This window comes from Oncorhynchus keta, chromosome 2, assembly GCF_023373465.1.
Source record: "Oncorhynchus keta strain PuntledgeMale-10-30-2019 chromosome 2, Oket_V2, whole genome shotgun sequence".
NCBI classification, from domain to species: domain Eukaryota; kingdom Metazoa; phylum Chordata; class Actinopteri; order Salmoniformes; family Salmonidae; genus Oncorhynchus; species Oncorhynchus keta.
The window spans coordinates 60,910,365-60,929,021 of NC_068422.1; the positions used below are offsets into that span (position 1 = coordinate 60,910,365).

General features: G+C 43.2%; 2 protein-coding genes across 5 annotated transcripts in view; both read right to left on the minus strand.

The window, feature by feature from the left end:
* Window positions 1-24: 24 nt before the first annotated feature.
* On the minus strand, window positions 25-2,952 carry LOC118358261 (spermatogenesis-associated protein 2-like). The gene is made up of 2 exons (XM_035735867.2): window positions 2,410-2,952; window positions 25-1,987 (listed from the first exon to the last, which is right to left on the minus strand). The coding sequence occupies exons 1-2, from the start codon at window positions 2,746-2,748 to the stop codon at window positions 653-655; spliced, it is 1,674 nt and encodes a 557-aa protein (XP_035591760.1). The 5' UTR covers window positions 2,749-2,952; the 3' UTR covers window positions 25-652.
* A 1,217-nt stretch (window positions 2,953-4,169) lies between these two features.
* The window catches only part of LOC118358265 (protein BEAN1-like), a 54,359-nt gene continuing 39,871 nt past the window's right edge, over window positions 4,170-18,657 (minus strand). For all 4 annotated transcript variants that reach the window (XM_052480209.1, XM_052480213.1, XM_052480226.1 and 1 more), the window contains one exon: window positions 4,170-7,427. In XM_052480209.1, the coding sequence (XP_052336169.1) occupies window positions 7,028-7,427 (400 nt within the window). In that variant the 3' untranslated portion in view covers window positions 4,170-7,027. The remainder of the gene's footprint in view (window positions 7,428-18,657) is intronic.

The following is an 18,657-nucleotide window of genomic DNA, read 5'->3' on the forward strand; positions in this document are numbered from 1 at the left end:
CCATTTGAACTTCTGAAGAACACGAAAGTTTTCCAAATTTATTTTAGTTTAAAAAAAAAACATTCGGAATAGAATTGGACTTATATTTCCATAAACATTACAAAGCATTCAGTAGTCCCAATGACAATGAGCAAGGAAAGTAAGTGCAGGATTGGCATAGAATTAATTTCACTAAGGCACTGTCACTAAGAGGACACAGTGGAAACATTACCTCCACCTTGTAAATTAGGTCAAGCATAATTTACATTTTCTTAGGAGACTTTTAATACAGAGTACAAAGCAAAGACCAGAAAATACTGACGAGGAAATCAATTAAATTAAGTAATTATTTTCATCACCTTCGTACATTGAATCCACAGGAGGTTGGTTGCAACTTAATTGGGAAGGACCTGCTCGTGGTAATGGCTGAGGCAGAAAGGGGTGGAATGGCATCAAATACATCAAACATGGTTTGATGCTATTTCATTTGCTCTGTTCCAGCCATTATTATGAGCCATTCTCCCATCAGCAGCCTCCACTGATTGAATCGCCCCAGACCAAAACAACTTAGTGGCAAGTGATGTTATAGACCTGAACAGGCATGTCAATCAATTTCTCTCTGTGTGTTCTGACGGTCCAGGAGCACCAGCATTCAATCATGACCTTACTTCCTCTAAGGCCCGTCCACCATGACATATGTCTGAAGCAGCTCGTCCTCTGAGGGCTGAATGATGGGGCCCTCCATGTCCTGGTGCTGAGGGCCTGCGGAGGGCTGGCGGTCAGCAGCAGTAGGGTCTAGCACTGGGGGGTCCAGGTGGCTGGTTGGGACATAGATGGTGTGAGGTGGCTCTTTGATGGTGTCCCTACCAGGAACGTGTTTGTGGGGACTGTCTGCTACTTCACAGCTGCTACAGACTGGGATGTTACAGACCGGCACCAGAGAGGAATGGCACATTAGAGGCAGGCTCTGGTACCCTGCAGAATCCTGGTGAGGGGACCCATCATGGCAACTGGCATGAGGCAGTGCTGTCTCTTCTACAGGGTATTTCAGGTTCTCCACCTTGTGCTCATGGACATGCAATTGGCCAATACTCTCAGCCAGCTTGCTCAGCTCGTCTGCATCATCTGCCTCCTGACCCTCTCTGGTCACTTCTACCTGTGGAGGAGTTGGTCCATGGATCGTGGCAGTAGTCTCGTAGGCCTTATCTTCTGGAGGCTGGAGTTTTGGGACTGCTTCTGTGAGATGGGGTTTTGGTGCTGCTGTGGCGTGTAAGGAGATTAACTGGAGACCACTTACATCACTGCCAGCTAAATTGGCTGGACTGCTACCTTCCTCAGGTGTGTTCTCTTTGATAAGTCTCCTCCGCACTACAGGAGGTCCACCCAGTGGCTTACTGAATATTGGCTTCTGCCTTATGGCAAGGTCTGGGTAATTCTGCTGCATCTCCAGGATAGACCGGTCATCATTCAAGAATGCCCTGGGTGGTCTGATTCCTGGAGAGTGTGTCGTCTCAATGGACTGAACCTCCAGGTTGAGGGTTATCTGTCCATCCTGTTGCCTGCCTGGTGTGCTAGCAGTGACACGGTTCTCCTCGGTTAAGTCTCCCTCATCTGTCTCCACCGGTCCTGGGTCTACCAGGGAACAACCATTAGATAGACCCTTATCTTCATTCTCCTCTTGTTTTTGCATTTGTGAGGGCTCTGTTTCCGAGTCCTTTGCTGTCTCCTCGGCAGCCTGGGTGTTATGTAGTGGTGCAGCTCTCCTCTGTAGAATCTCCAGACACTCAGGCTGTGACCGCTGACCCATGAGCTCCAACAGGTACTCACACTCTGTTCGCGCCAGGAAAAGCTCAAAACCCATTTTCATGGCTGTTTCAGGGTCTGCATTGTCTGCGAGTCGGTACTCTGTGTCAGTCTCCAGATGATACCCTATTGTTTCAAGGATACTTTTCGTGGTACTCTTTGTCAGGACCGGCTGGATGCAGTAGACAAAGTGGCCAGTGAAAGTCTGAGTGGGAGATAAGAGTCTTTAATTATCACAACAACAACTCAATGAAACGTAAGAAAATGATCACTACAGCATAGAGAAAATATGTGCTTTAATCCTCTCCAGTTTCAAATCATGCTTCACTTTTTGACATTTCACAAGCCCAGCAAAATAATTTAGCCTGTACAGTTTACTTTCACTTCCTGATATGTGACAGCTGCACCTTTTGAATATGTGGCTTGTGATTAGAGATGGCGTTTCAATGTGAAACCATAGTCATATATTATCCCTCTATTTCTTACTATGATGATAATAATTTGTACATCTGTATTAGGCTATCCTAGCCTAAATCTAAACCCATTTGATTGGGTGCATTGCGCAAGATAAAAGCAGGCTCGGCCTAATTGTCGAACTATGAATACCATGCCAATTATATTTTTTACCTTGAGTATCTTGATCTCCTTCTTCCATGGGTAAAGAAACAGATTTACACAGAACATCTCCAACACCTCTGTGGCTTTGATGAGCGCACTGAAGAATGCCCGACAATCTTTAAAGCCGGATTTTACGCATTCGAACGCAGTAAGGTAAAAGTCCAAATTAGAAAATCTTTCTCCGGGGTCTGTCTCTAACAGCAAAAATCGTCTAGCTCCCACGGTAACCTGTTTCTCTTGGCATAGTTTCAGGTTACCTTTACTCCATATCTGTTCATAGTAATTTAGGTAATTGTCGAAAGCCTCTTTACGCGCTACAGGCGTTTGGTCACCGATACCATCCTTCATGTTTTTTTTTGTTGAAAAAATACTGTTCAGTTAGGCTACACGCTTCTTATCGGATTTAGAAATAACATAGGAACAAGGAAGTATGACGAGTGGAAGTGAAAGACGGTACACCATTGATATTGTTCTGACAGGTTTGTCAAAATTTTGTCAAGTAGGTAAAACATTTACAAAATGCGGAAGCATGGCTGTTTCGCTACAGTTTGGCCACGGTGACATTAGATTTGCCCATGTATCAATGAAGTTTCTCCTTCAGTATCGGCTTTGTGTTGCATAGCACGACTGACATCTAGAGGACAAAATATAACATATCCTTTCGAGACTGAAGACATGCATCTTCCAACAGATGGCGCTACAGGAAAGAGAAATATATCATATTCTAATCATGCCACAAACCTGAGATGATGATGAAACGGCTGGAGCAGCTCTTCTCTGTAATGTTAATTAATCAACTTCCAGTGTATCTCTCTCCGTCAGGTTGTTTTTCTGTGCTGCTACAGGTGATATATGTTACAGTACATGTTCCACCAAAAACAATGAGGTAGAGAATGATGATAAACCCTTGAATTATGAATGCATAGCTGCAGCAGCCTGATTTAGAGCATGTTTCAGTTGAATAGTGATAATGTTAACTGTTTTTCAATGACATGGTGATTTGTCAGGCATTTAGGTGATTGGATACCTTGGAAACATCACTGTAAGACACATCTATGTGGTTCTATCACAGATGATGTTCCCCTGACCTATGGTCACCTCTAACTCTCCACAGAGACCAGAGCAGCTCAAGAGAGATCTCTTCTGCTTTGTCAGTCACATCAGGAAGGAAAACACAGTTTGAAATGATTCCCCTCCTAAGTCAATAAGATCTGGGTGAGTGCAGTATTCACAAAGCCTCATAATGGACGCTGTGGACTTATTATCTAGAGTGCAGTGGCACTAGATGAAATTAGCTTTCTGCTGGCACACCCTAATAGGAGCCTTGCACTGGGCAACGAGGGTAATTAGGAGCAGAGCAACGGCACAGGCCATCTGCTCATCCGGATTTACATTAGCTAGCTAGCCCACCACCCGAACACAACATTCAGAGCAGATCAGAGGGGAATGAATGGCTGTCAACAGACAGGATGTCACAACATATTCCCATGCGTTATACATGGCAGGATTCGATTGGTTAAACGTTTAGGGGAAACACTTAGCCAATGTAGATAATTGCGCCACACTGTTTCTGCACTTTTGGATGCTATACAAACACTCCTCATTCCCAGCTCCCTCTTCTACTATCCCTCTATGTGTATCAATAGTAATGGTCCTCCTCCTATATTACAGCTACTACTCCTAGATGTGGCCTACACGTAAAACAGGAAGGCGATTCCAATGCCCAGAGTGGCAAAACCAGGACGAACAGTCACACTCGACTCGAATCATAGAGGTCAAATGTATTTAATTTCCCCAATATAAGAAATGAATAAAAGCTCTATTACAAAACATGGATATACGTCGATGACTGTGATTATAGGAAACAAGAATCTTTTGTCACACAGGACAGTTGTGCACAACAGTTGGACTTATAGGGGAAACTATACATTGGAAGTGTACGTATACAGCGTTACACATTATTTCACATTTATGTTGAACATGGACTTATTGTGTTACCCAAAGGAAGTAAACAACAAAGACAAAACAGCATGTAAGACCAGAGTGAACCGCATTGCAGTTTTACCTCAACAGGTGCTGGACGAGGTCTTCCAACACAGTTACATTGCTTTTCGAACTGACTTGTAAAGGCAGGTAAAGTTGCATTTCTGGATGACTCTGAGTGTGTCACGATGCACACAATCTAATACGTTGTACTTATATTCACTGCATTGCACTTTTAAGATTTCAGTTTATGAAACACAAGAACATCGTTATTATTGTATCGCATCGCTAGATTTGCCGCAGCTACATAACAATAAGCAATAATGCTCATTGTCAAATTATTAACACATCATTTTCAGCCCAAACGTGGCTTTGTTTATAGGGCTTGACATGACCATTCTGACCACAAATAGAATATGTATTAACAAGTGATGAGAACGGCATTTGGTTTTTAAAAGCCATTTAACAGACTCTCTTCAAAGTCAAATCCATTCGATGATGATTGGCACAAGAATGTAACGCAAGAAAAATAACCTGTTGATCTTTAATCTTTAGACGTTTCTGTCTAGTGCGAAGCATCTGTGTTGTCGTACATCTACATTCTGGTGAATCTCACAACAACTATTTAATAGTAGTCCTTCCACAGTTATACACATTATTGATAAAGCTATTCTAAATAAATACTCATCTCTTTATAACTTTTATCCACAATGCCAGCAATGCAATCATGCGACTAATTCATTTATAAAATATTCTTTAAGGGTTCATCAGTGAGGATTTCACTTCACAATAAGGGATTTGGTAAGATAACTGAGGGAGACAATGAGAAAGAGAGGGGGGCTGGAACAGAGAACAAGTTCTGGGCCAAACGCAAAGGTGACAGGGGGTCATTGACTCCACAAATACGGTTTTATACACAAAATATGGACATTTTCTGCTTTTCTTTTTTCTGGGGTTTCAATGATGAACATAGCCTTATCTGAATAACTTAACAAAGTAACACAAGCCTTGAAAAAGAACAAGCCATTTGGAAAAGGAAAGCTCTTGATTTGTTAATCAGTGTTTCAAGTTACTATGGCTACAATGTTAAGCAGTCTAACAGTCTTAGACTTAGTGCTTGGCAGGCACAGTCATTTTTATACCATTTATACATAGATGACAGACATGTAAGAACAGTTCAACTGGAGACAGTTTATCTGTACAATGAATACTCACAACCAAAAACAAAACACTGAATAATAATTTGGAACCATTAAAAATATTCCAGCATATCGAAAAATACAATGTGTCTAGACTGAATAATAACTTGTAAAAATGAATGGTTTATTTTTATCATAATATCAAAGATGACAGTACTAAAGTATAGTAAACCCCTAATCACAGTAAACTGTGTGCTCATATTATTTATCCTTCCCACCAATTGTCAAATACCATTGTATCTCTGCGACAAGGTATATTGTACTTTGATGTTAGCTGGCGAATGGGTCAAGCGCATAGTAAATCTCGCTCGTGAACACCTAAAAAAGCTCTCCACAAAAAGAGGAGTAGCGAGAGAAAGAGAAGAGGAATGTGTGGCGGTACACGTTTAGAGACCGAAACAGAACAGTTTGGATCTAAATAGGCCTCAGCCCCCAGAGGGGAAACCTAATTATAGAGAATAGACAGTATTTCCAGCTCATATGAACGTGTTTATATCCAGAAACCATATAAAACCATATACCACAAAAATAATTTATTTGAAATAATAGTGCAAAAAAAAATACCTACTCTTAGAAAAAAAAAATTCTAAAAGGATTCATCGACTGTACCCATAGGAGAACCATATTTGGTTCCATGTAGAACCTTCTGTGGAAAAGGTTCTATGTGGAACCAAACGTGTTCTACCTGGAACCAAAAAGGGTCCTTCAAAGGGTTCTCTTACGGGGACAGCCGATGAATCCTTTTAGGTTCTAGATATAACCTTTTTTAAGAGTGTATAACACTGGGGTATATTTATCAGTTGAAATTACTGGACATTTTACAGACTGTCAGAGTCCTAAAGTCAACTAAATATAAATCAAATATTATTTGCAGGTAGAAAATATTAATAAAACCATATGGATATGTGATGGAATGTGAAATTAGTGTTTTTTATCAAGAGCGATTCCATTTCAATACAACAAGAACCAACAGTACATACAGAATATCTATGTGAAACCACTTCAGGTTACCTCTAGTGTTTTTTTGTGTGCTAAAAACAGACTTTGATAATGCTTCCTAAATGCGTGAATGCCTCCTAAACTGAGACCATTGTACAGTATGAAGTGAATTCCCTTTGGAGAGAAAGACCACACTCCCAGCCCCAGGTAACCAGTAGTAGCCCTGTGATGTCATGGCAGTGCCCCAGTAGTAAAGGGAGAGAGAGTGAGGAGTGGTGCGGGTAACATCTTGGGAGTTGGGGGACGCAGCTTGTAGGTTCAGAGTTCAGGTTCAACCCAAAGTTTCCGCTTCAGTCCAGAAAGTCCATCTCTTTTGATACTGCCTGTCATGCACAAAGGGACACTGGAAGAAGCAGAAGAGAGATTTCAGGCTGTCCTACTTAGACTGGGGTGGGGGGTGTGGCTGTCCACACGAAGAGCATTGGAGTGGACTAGCCCAGTCAGCTCTACAGGATTCTGTGTGCGACAGCCCGGGCTCTCTGGGGACTATGGCTGTCCTCCGAGGGATGTTTGAGCAGGTCCATGGGCATCAGAGGGATGGGCTGGTTCTGCCTGCTCACCACCACCTCGTACGGGGGCGCCTCCTCCAGGGGGAACGCTGACTGGGAGATGGAGGATATTGGCTGCTGCCGGAGCTCGTGCAGTCCGATTGGGTAGTGGGAGGCGGCGGCGCTGCTGGCGGACACCCAAGAGGCCCCAGCTCCAGTGGACGGCTCCTCCATCTCCAGGCTGGTGTAGGTGGCCTGCTGGTGGCCCCGCTGACAGGGGTCCGTGAGGGAGTATGGAGGGGGGTCATCTGTGGGGACGTATATCTGTGTCGCACCTGGTCCCACACATTCATCATAGCTGAAATAAAGACGAGTATATCAGGTAAATACATGTAACATTTTAAAAGAGGTTTCAAAAGGCCCAAGGATATCTCCAACCTTCAAACAGTGGTAGGTCAAACAATTTAGCCTATGCCGATGGACCTGGATTCTATGTTTGTAGTTAGCAACATCAACACAAATTAAATGTTTAGCATAAGAAGAGACACTGAATATGACATGACTGCTGTCCTGGCTGTCTGGTGACTAAACATAATCCAAATTTGAACGGTGGAAAGAGGCCTGTTAGAGGAGACTCTTGTTATCTACTGTGAGCTCTGTTCCTGTGTGGCGGCTGCTAGTCTTGGTCTGGTGCTTTCCATGGGAAAGCCTGCCAATGGACAGTTATTTCAGCTCTCACATAACCCACAATCCCACAGTGCACTGGAAGTCTGTCTAGCACATACAACCACGCTACTAGAGCTGCCGGGCTCCATGGAGGCCCTGTAACACAAAGGGAATAAGCGGAGAGAGAAAGAGAGGGCGAAAACGCTGTCAGTCAGGCCGACTGGCTTGAGATACATTTGCCCCGGACCATCGTCATATGTGTGAACCACCCGCTAAATCGCTCTCTACCACCCCGACCGCAGGGGATATCTGGGAATAGAGGCAAATACAGCGGGATAATTGAATCTGTGGAATTGTAAACAGCATCACTCTCTCAGAGAGCGGGTGTGGGGAAGCAAGGCAAATGGCACTGTGGCTGTGGATTACTTAAGCCTGTCACCTCCGGGCTGGGCCGGGGCGATACACTGAGAGGTTTAATGAGGAGAGAAGGCATTGCGAGCCGGAGTAAATGAGATCTTTATTAATGATAGACTGGATGAGAGTTCCACTTCCTCTGCATAGGGCTGGGAAAACAATATTTTCAGTAGCAGGTTTAGCTAAACGAAACAGTAGGAACATTCACAATGGCTCTCATATATCAGATGAGGCCAGGTATAAAGTGTATTAGGTATACACTGAGTGTACAAAACATCAAGGACACCTGCTCTTTCCATGACATAGACTAACCAGGTGAATCCAGGTGAAAACTATGATCCCTTATTGATGTCACCTGTTAAATCTACTTCAATCAGTGTAGATGAAGGCTTTTTTAAAGCTGTGAGACAATTGAGACATGGATTGTATGTGTCTGCCATTCAGAGAGTGAATGGGCAAGACAAAAGATTGAAGTGCCTTTGAACAGGCTATGGTAGTAGGTGCCAGGTGCACCGGTTTGAGTGTGTCAAGAACTGCAATGCTGCTGGGTTCTTAATGCTCAACAGTTTCCTGTGTGTATCAAGAATGGTCCACCACATACAGCAAACTTAACACAACTGTCAGAAGCATTGGACTCAACATGACCCAGCATCCCTGTGGAACACTTTCGACACCTTATAGAGTCCATGCCCAGACGAATTGAGGCTGTTCTGAGGGCAAAAGGGGGTGCAACTCAATATTAGGAAGTTATTCCTAATGTTTTGTACACTCAGTGTATATTTTGCCATCACATTACCGCATTCTGTTCTATAACATTATTCTGGAGGGTTTCAAATGGGTTTGAGGTAAATGAATGTATGTGAGCTACTCTCAGTCAGGTATCTCCTCATAGAGACTCATACAGTCAGATATCTGCTCCTCATAGAGACTCATACAGTCAGGTATCTGCTCCTGATAGAGACTCATACAGTCAGGTATCTGCTCCTGATAGAGACTCATACAGTCAGGTATCTGCTCCTGATAGAGACTCATACAGTCAGGTATCTGCGCCTGATAGAGACTCATACAGAGTCAGGTAGCGGGTCCTCTCCTCGGGTGGTGCTCTGTGCTCAGTGGGACAGTAAAAGATGCTGTTCAGGAGTCTCAGTAATGACTGCTTGATTTCAAATGAGCCGTGCAGCTGACTAACTCCCCGGCCTCTGCTCCCTCCACCCTCCATCACTGTGCTGCAGAGGGCTGCCTGTATGCCTGCGTGCAGAGCTATTTTAGACTCCAGCCGTGCTCTGGCTCATTTAGACAGATTTAATGTCCCCAGAACACAGCAGGACAGAGACATTTCACATGATCCGGGGTTACAGACAAAAACAGGACCTGCCATTAGCCGGTACTATAGTGCAAAAATGGTTCATAAGGGCATTTTCTATGCAAGACTACAGTGGGCCATTAATTTGCCATATAGCAGTACAAATCCAGAGTGAAACCTGACGGACAACATTGACTGTATTCTAAAACGTTTCCCCCCTATTCTACTTGGATCGACGATTTTTGATTAAAAAGGTGAGCATGATCTTAGATACTTTGTAAAAAAAAAGGTGAGCGATACTTTGTAACTGTGTAACCAAAGAAACAAAACATAAAATGCACTCCTTTCCGCCCTCGGGCTCTGTGCGTGCAACGCTCAATGCTGTAGCATTTTGCTCGGTTATGTAATGACTGCATAACACAGCAAATTCAACGCAGTGGGCACAGAAACGCCAACTTACTATTGAGAGGTGATGACACGACTGGCAGTCAGTGGTGATGCATTCAGCATCTCTCAATTACTTTATTTTCTTATCTCAGACACTTTCTTCTAAGAGTTGAAGAGGAGGATGATACCCCACTTCTTATTGGTAAACTTTGCATTATCTTATTCGTTCAAATTCCCTCTGGTTACGTGCTGTTATTGAGTAGATTGTATTCCATATGCATCATTGGCTATAGCTGTGCAGACAGCTGGGCAGTATCAGAACTCACCAGGGGTCACCTGACTAGTTGAATTATCCGGATGTTGTGGGTAGAGAAGGATTTGTTTAGCTAGTAATCACTGCCGGGCACTGGGGCCCCTTCAAAAGCACGAAACCAGGAGTTCCCAAACATTTTGGGGTCTTTGACCCTATTTTGACATAAAAAATGTTTTGCGACCCCACCATGTAAAAAAAAAGTGATGGAATCAACGGCAAATGTTTACTTTTATAATTAGACAGTCTATTATAAATCAGTCCGACAGTAATAATGACAGTATTTCAATCTGAAGAAAGTATAGTTTGAAGTGACTAAAATGCGTCAAAAAATTTATTGAGAAGTTCAGAAGATCATCAGGCAGTCATTTTGTATAACCTTCTGTGTAGAAAAGAACATAACCATTAATGATGTTTTTTTCCACCCTAGTCTGATTTAGTGCCTGGTCTTGTCCACTCTGTTCTGTTCCTGCGTAGCTTGTGGGCATCGTAGAGGGAAACAGAAGGCCTGTATGTGTTCCTGATAATCTTATCGTTCAGTGATGGGGTCATAATATTTTTGTCGTTTCAACCGTTCAAAAGATAGGGCGACATTTGTAGGAAGAAAACAGAAACCGCTCTGTTTATTACAACTGCATATAATGGCTACCAGATTTTCAAATCAGGCCACCCCACATGAGTTCGCGACCCCTACTTTGGCAAACGCTGCACTAAATACTGTACATAACACCCACATATCTCTCAACCTTTCTAACCCATACTGTTAGTCAGCTCCAGTCAGAAGGAATATCAAGTTATCAGCTGTTGCCCCGGTTACTTTCAGCAGTTTTTTCCCCCTACTCGTTTTCATGAATAAATTATGACCATGCTGATCCAGGAAAGAGGGTGAGAGTCTCAGCTTACAGAAGTGTCTGTGTGTGTGTGTGTGTGTCTGTGTGTCTGTGTCTGTGTGTGTGTTTGTGTACGTGTGTCTGATATTCATCACACAGCTCAGCAATGTTATTAATCCCTTCAAGGGTGCAACAAACTACCAGCTCCACATAAACACTGAAAATAGGACTTTTCTCTCTAAATAAACACGCTGATACAGACATTTGTTGAGAGTTTGCCAGGTATGGCAGCGCTGTGGACACCTGCGGGCTTAGCTGTTTTCATGCCAGGGTTTCATGAGCCTTTCACCAAGCTGAGAATCCCCCCTTTGATTCCGGTGAGAATATTTTTCACGTTGCAGTCACCCCCCTTTTATGGGAACTATAAGTCCCCTAGGATGCTAACACGAGGTGTTGCATCCTAAAAAGGATGAATTATTAGCTTGCAAAGGCAGATATAACACCGCTACAGCCTAGCCCTGTTTAGATTGTCTAATCAATCCTGCCTGCAGTCTACTGCTGTTTTTAATCATCAACATGCTTTATGGGGTGGTAGGTAGCCTAGCGGTGAAGAGCATTGGCCCAGTAATCGAAAGGGCACTGGTTTGAATCCCTGAGCTGACTAAGTGAAAATCTGCCGATGTGCCCTTGAGCCGGGCATTTAACCCTAATTGCTCCTGTAAGTTTCTCTGCTAAATGAGGTAAATGTATGTTTGCATACACATTCATTTCCCTGAGCACAGTTGTACAATTTGTCATCTTGGCTTAATTAGTCATAGGACGAAACTACAGTATGGAGAACCATGGGACTTCTCCAGAAACCCCTGTGGTGCATATGACACAGAATGTGTTACTTTCCAACGCCTAGAGAGGCATTCACAACTATGATACATGAATTCAGGCGCATTAGGCGGTCCAAAAGTTAGAAGTAAAGTGAAATACTATATACTGTAAATCTTTAAAGGTATACAAGGTACTCCAAAGCCCAAGGAGAGGTGTGGGTGACTCGAGGGAGGACCTCTGGCTTCTGGCCTGTAGCTCTGGAGAGATGACAGCACTGACTGGAGCATATGGCCCGGTCTGTCCACTGCACTGCGGGGCTGGCACAGGGAGCTCATTTTTTCAGCTCCCTGGCACTGTCAGACGCCCATTGCCTGTAGAGCTACGTACAAGAGCAACAGTGTGTGGTTATGAATGTGCTGTGTATACATTATTGTGCATATACCTGCAGATGTTGGTGTGAGTTTGTGCGTGTGAGTGAATGCATGTGTGTGTGTTTAGATTAGTATACACTCAGTTTACAAAACATTAAGAACACCTGCTCTTTCCACGACCAGGTGAATCCAGGTGAAAGCTATGATCCCTTATTGAAGCCACTTGTTAAATACACTTCAATTAGTATAGATGAAGGGGAGGAGACAGGTTAAAGAAGGAATTTTAAGCCTTGAGACAATTGAGACATAGATAGTGTATGTGTGCCACTCAGAGGGTGAATGGGCAAGACAAAAGATTTAAGTACCTTTCACCCGGGTATGGTAGTATGTGCCAGGCACACTGGTTTGTGTCGAGAACTGCAATGCTTCTGGGTTTTTCACGTAAAACAGTTTCCCGTGTGTATCAAGAATGGTCCACCATCCAAAGGACATCCAGCCAACTTGACACAACTTTGGGAAGTGTTAGAGTCAACATGCGCCAGCAACCCTGTGGAACGCTTTCGACACCTTGTAGAGTCCATGCTCTGACGAATTGAGGCTGTTCTGAGGGCAAAGGGGGTGTGAGGTGCAACTCAATATTAGGAAGGTGTTCTTAATGTGTTGTATACTCAGTGTATACAGTACCAGTCAAAAGTTTGGACACACCTACTCATTCAAGGGTCTTTCTTTATTTTTTAATATTTTCTACATTGTATAATAATAGTGAAGACATCAAAACTATGAAATAACACATATGGAATCATGTAGTAACCAAAAAAATGTTAAACAAATATTTGGGCTTGATGACAGCTTTGCACACTCTTGGCATTCTCTCAACCAGCTTCATGACGTAGTCACCAGGAATGCTTTTCCAACAGTCTTGAAGGAGCTCCCACATATGCTGAACACTTGTTGGCTGCTTTTCCTTCACTCTGCGGTCCAGCGCATCCCAACCATCATAATCGGCCAGGTCATCTGATGCAGTACTCCATCACTCTCCTTTTTGGTCCAATAGACCTTACACAGCCCAGAGGTTTGTTTTGGGTCATTGTCCTGTTGGAAGCCAATGCTGGTTAAGTGTGCCTTTCATTCTAAATAAATCACTGACAGTGTCACCAGCAAAGCACCCCTACACCATCACACCTCCTCCTCCATGCTTCACGGTGGGAACCACACATGCGGAGATCATCTGTTCACCAACTCACAAAGACACTGGTTGGAACCAAAAATCTCACTTTTGGACTCATCAGACCAAAGGACAGTTTTCCACCGGTCTAATGTCCATTGCTCGTGTTTCTTGGCCTAAGCTAGTCTCTTCTTATTATTGGTGTCCTTTAGTAGTGGTTTCTTTACAGCAATTCGATCATGAAGGCCTGATTCACGCAGTCTCCACTGAACAGTTGATGTTGAGATGTGTCTGTTACTTGAACTTGAATGATTTATTTGGGCTGCAATCTGAGGTGTAGTTAATTGACGATTTCTGAAGCTGGTAACTCTAATGCACTTATCCTATGCAGCAGAGGTAACCCTTGGTCTTCCTTTCCTGTGGTGGTCCTCACGAGAGCCAGTTTCATCATAGCGCTTGATGGTTTTTGCGACTGCACTTGACGAAATTGTCAATGTTCCTCATTGACTGACCTTCATGTCTTAAGGTAATGATAAGACTGTCTTTTCTCTTTGCTTATTTGAGCTGTTCTTCCCTTAGTATGGACTATTTGGTCTTTTACCAAACAGGGCTATCTTCTGTATACCACCCCTACCTTGTCATAATACGACTGATTTTCTTAAATGTATTAAGAAGGAAAGAAATTCCACAAATGAACTTTGAACAAGGCACACCTGTTCATTGAAATGCATTCCAGGTGACTACCTTATGAAAGTGGTTGAGAGAATGCCAAGTGTGCAAAACTGTCATCAGTGGCTACTAAATATTTGTTTTACATTTTCTTGGTTACTACATGATTCCATATGTGTTATTTCCTAGTTTTGATGTCTTCACGATTATTCTACAATGTAGAAAATAGGAAAAATAAGGAAAATGCCTGGAATGAGTAGGTGTGTCCAAACTTTTGACTGGTACTCTATGTAAATAACATAACAGTGTGGTGTGTGTGTGTGTATGTGTGTGTGTGTGTGTGTTTGTGTTGGGATGTGCCCAGTTCTCCCTCTGCGGAAGCAAGTCCCTTCACAGGCTCCACAGGTGAGCTGCTGATCTAGGTGGTGTAAGCTCTGTAGTTTCCCTGAGCCATCTGTGGCAATGGCAGCACTGCCCAGCATCACATGCCTTTCCCTCCATCCATCCACTCCACTCCGCTGCCTCCTATCCCTGACTATGCACACAATGTGCACTACAAAACACACTCTCTCTTTTATCCTCTCCAATGCACTGGTCCTCGGCCAACAGATTTAGATATTTCTATTTTTTATTCTTCCTGATCTAAATCTACCTCAATCTATGACACATCTTAGCCTACATTCAGGCATAAGAAAACATTCCTGTGGTGTGGTTGATGTTTCCTACATGAATTGGAACAGCAGCGAAGAATAAGTAGTTTGAGAATACGTAGCTTGAGAAGACGTAGTTTGAGAAGACGTAGTTTGAGAAGACGTAGTTTGAGAAGACGTAGTTTGAGAAGACGTAGCTTGAGAAGACGTAGTTTGAGAAGACGTAGTTTGGGATTGATAAAAGCACATTAGGTCTCAGACACGAATCGTGCCTCTGCTAATATGAGGAGTGATTTCCCTCCCTCCCTCCACAGCGTAGCAGAGATTGATGGAGGCTATGAGAGGCTGAGGCATTGACAGAGTGGCTTGTTCAGCACCAACAACCAAGCCCACCACCACCACCAGCACCACCACTAACCCCATCTAACAGTGAAGCCTAACATCCAAACCGATAATAACACCAGCTCTCTAAAGGCTTGAAAACACAAGCACTACTTGCCAATTAGAAGCTAGTTATCCTGTCCGGTCTTATCATCAAATACGTTGTGTTAGCATAGGACTTTCTTAGCTGTAGCTGTGACACTGCAAAGATTAACACCGTTTTTGACAATCTGTTGATCATTAGCATGTCTGTCTCATTAAATGACAAGCTCTGACTATCAACAATCAGGTGTTGGTATTTAGAGCAGAACAAAGACTGTTAAGAAACACGACTGGACATGTTAAGAGACACGATTGGCTAAACCTCCTCTTTCTATCACTTGTGCCCACTCTCTTGTAAGCCTTGTTTATACCTGGCGCTAACATGCATCCTGATCTTGTCCACATTTTGATTGTGCTCACACCTTCAGATATACATTTACACGTGGTGTTTAAATGTCTCTTATCCATCCACTGTGTCCACATTCTGACCAGATTTCTTGGTCTTTCCCTGTATGCAAATTATACATAGATATATATATTGATTTACTTATTGATTTTAAGACACATATTGATGTCAGAAGTCAATGTTGCCACCTGACTGATGATTTCAGAAACAGGATAGTGATGATTTAAATGGTTTCACTGTCCGGATCCGTCTACACTAAAATATCCAGACACAACGCGTGCCTGACTACCTCCGGAGTAGGTAATCCTGTACACCTGTCAAAACAATGTGGGCACAATAAGAATGTGGACAAGATCAGAACAAAAGGCGCATGATAGAACCAGTTATGAATGCGGCTTTAGCCTACGTTTGCATACTGTATGTAACCTACAGGTTTATCTGATGGAAAAGGCCAGTGAATAAATGAGGTAGGACATTACTATCTATACAGAAATTCAGCAGATTGATATATCGCCAAACTGAATTACACACTATTCAGTGACATTAATATCCCTGTCTGTGGCAGTAATATTCCATATTTTTCATAATTTGTTGTTGAACAGGAAAGGGCCGGATGTTTCAGATGGCTCCTCTGGAGGGAGAGGTAATTTCACCCTCTTTAGAGGCCCCTTACAGGGCCTTACACAGGGCCTTACACAGGGCCCGCCGCACTAATGGAACTGTCATATAAATGTAAATAACATTGTGACTCTGTGAAACAAACCTTGAAGGGCAAGCAGGCAACAAGCACACTCACACACACACGCACGCACACACGCACGCAAAACACACACACACACGCACACACACACACACACACACACACACACACACACACACACACACACACACACACACACACACACACACACACACACACACACACACACACACACACACACACACACACACACACACACACACACACACACACAACCCTGGAATCCTGGGAGGCAGGTAGTTTAGCAGTTAAGAGCATTGGGCCAGTAACCGAAAGGTCGCTGGGTCAAATCCCCGAGCCGACTAGGTGAAAGATGTGTCCTTGAGCAAGGCACTTGCCATCAATAATGACTAGCCTGTGCTCTGACCCCACTCTCTGAGGGTGTCTCAGTGTGATTTGCCCAAAAAAAAGTGAAATAGAACAAATGTAACCACCCACCTAATTATCTTATCTCATCTTTATACCTGAGGGAGGGGAGGGAAAGGTGAGCGGCTTCAAACCAAACCCACAGAGTTGTTAATCCATCTAGTCACAAAAAGGTTGCATTTCCTCTCAGGTTAGTTTCCTAGCTTCATTCTGAAATTTATGGGGTAATTCCTAGATAGTGAAATCATCAGGAGCTGTCTAGGATGTAATCACAGACTAGTAGTCAGTAAGCAGGTGTAGTGTCAGCCAGGGATCAGAGTGGAGATGATGTGGTGGAGGCTGGCAGGATGTCTAGACCTGCAGATTGAGCCTGTGGAGGTTTAGAGGACAGTCAGGATTAAGCCTCCTCCTCCTATGTAATCCAATCACAGTGAGGAAAGAGTGCATTAACTAGACTCTAGCACACTGAACCGAAACAGGGAATAAAGAGCTGCTTCGTAGCCTACCCTCTCTGTGAGGAAACAACATTGATTTTTATCTTTATCTTTATTTGATTTGGATTTTATCAGGGAGACCAAGGTCTCTTTTACAGATGGACCCTGAATTACAGAAATGACAGAAAATGCACACATCAAAACATAAATACAAAATGCAAGCAGAAAGAAAGAAAAGTCATCAGTAATAAGGTCCTCAATCAGCTTTCTGAATTTCCCCAGAGGCACCAAAACATAACATTTAAGAACATTTTGAAGATTGTCCCACAAATAAGGTGCAAGAAAACCAAAAGCTGATTTATCTAACTCAGTAGAGACCAAAGGCATTTCCAGAGTTAACCATCCCGGAGACCGGATATGGTAACTCGCATGTCTAAAGTTTAGTAAAGATGTTAGCTACAGTGGGACTTTTTGTAAAAGGGCTTTATACATGAAAACATAGCAATATATCAATCTACGTGACATCAAGAGCCAACCAACTTTCTGGTAGAGAATGGAGTGATGAGCACTAAAACTGTCGCCCGTATTAAAGTGCATCTAACGGCTTTAATGAAGTGGCAGCTGCGTTCATATACAGTTGAAGTCGGAAGTTTACATACACCTTAGCCAAATGCATTTAAACTCACTTTTTCACAATTCCTGACATTTAATCCTAGTAAACAATCTCTGTCTTAGGTCAGTTAGTAAGAAATTGAATAATAGTGGAATGAGCTTTTATTTCTTTCACACCTCAGTGGGTGATTCATCTCTATTGGTATTTGGTAGCATTGCCTTTAAAATAGTTTCACTGACGTTTCAGGTAACCTTCCACAAGCTTCCCACAATAAGTTGGGTGAATTTTAGCCCATTACACCTGACAGAGCTGGTGTAACTGAGTCAGGTTTGTAGGACTCCTTGCTCACACACATATTTTCAGTTCTGCCCACAAATTGTCTATAGGATTGAGGTCAGGGCTTTGTGGTGGCCACTCCAATACCTTGACTTTGTTGTCCTTAAACCATTTTGCCACAACTTTGGAAGTATGCTTGGGGTCATTGTCCATTTGGAAGACTCATTTGTGACCAAGCTTCAACTTCCTGGCTGATGTCTTGAGATGTTGCTTCAATATATCCACATCATTTTCCTTCTTCGTTATGCCATCTATTTTGTGAAGTGCACCAGTCCCTCCCGCAGCAAAGCACCCCCACAACTGCCACCTCCGTGCTTCACGGTTGGGATGGTGTTCTTGTGCATACCTCCCTTTTTTCCTCCAAACATGTGGTGAACAAACATTTCCATTTTGTTCCATCAGACCAGGGGACATTTCTCCAAAAAGACAATCTCTGTCCCCATGTGCAGGTGCAAACCGTAGTCTGGCTTTTTCATGGTAGTTTTGGAGCAGTGGCTTCTTCCTTGCTGAGCGTCCTTTCAGGTTATGATGATATAGGACTCGTTTTACTGTGGATATAGATACTTTTGTAACTGGTTCCTCCAGCATCTTCACACGGTCCTTAACTATTGTTCTGGGATTGATTTGCAAACCCGTTCATCCAGAACGCGCCTCCATCCTGAG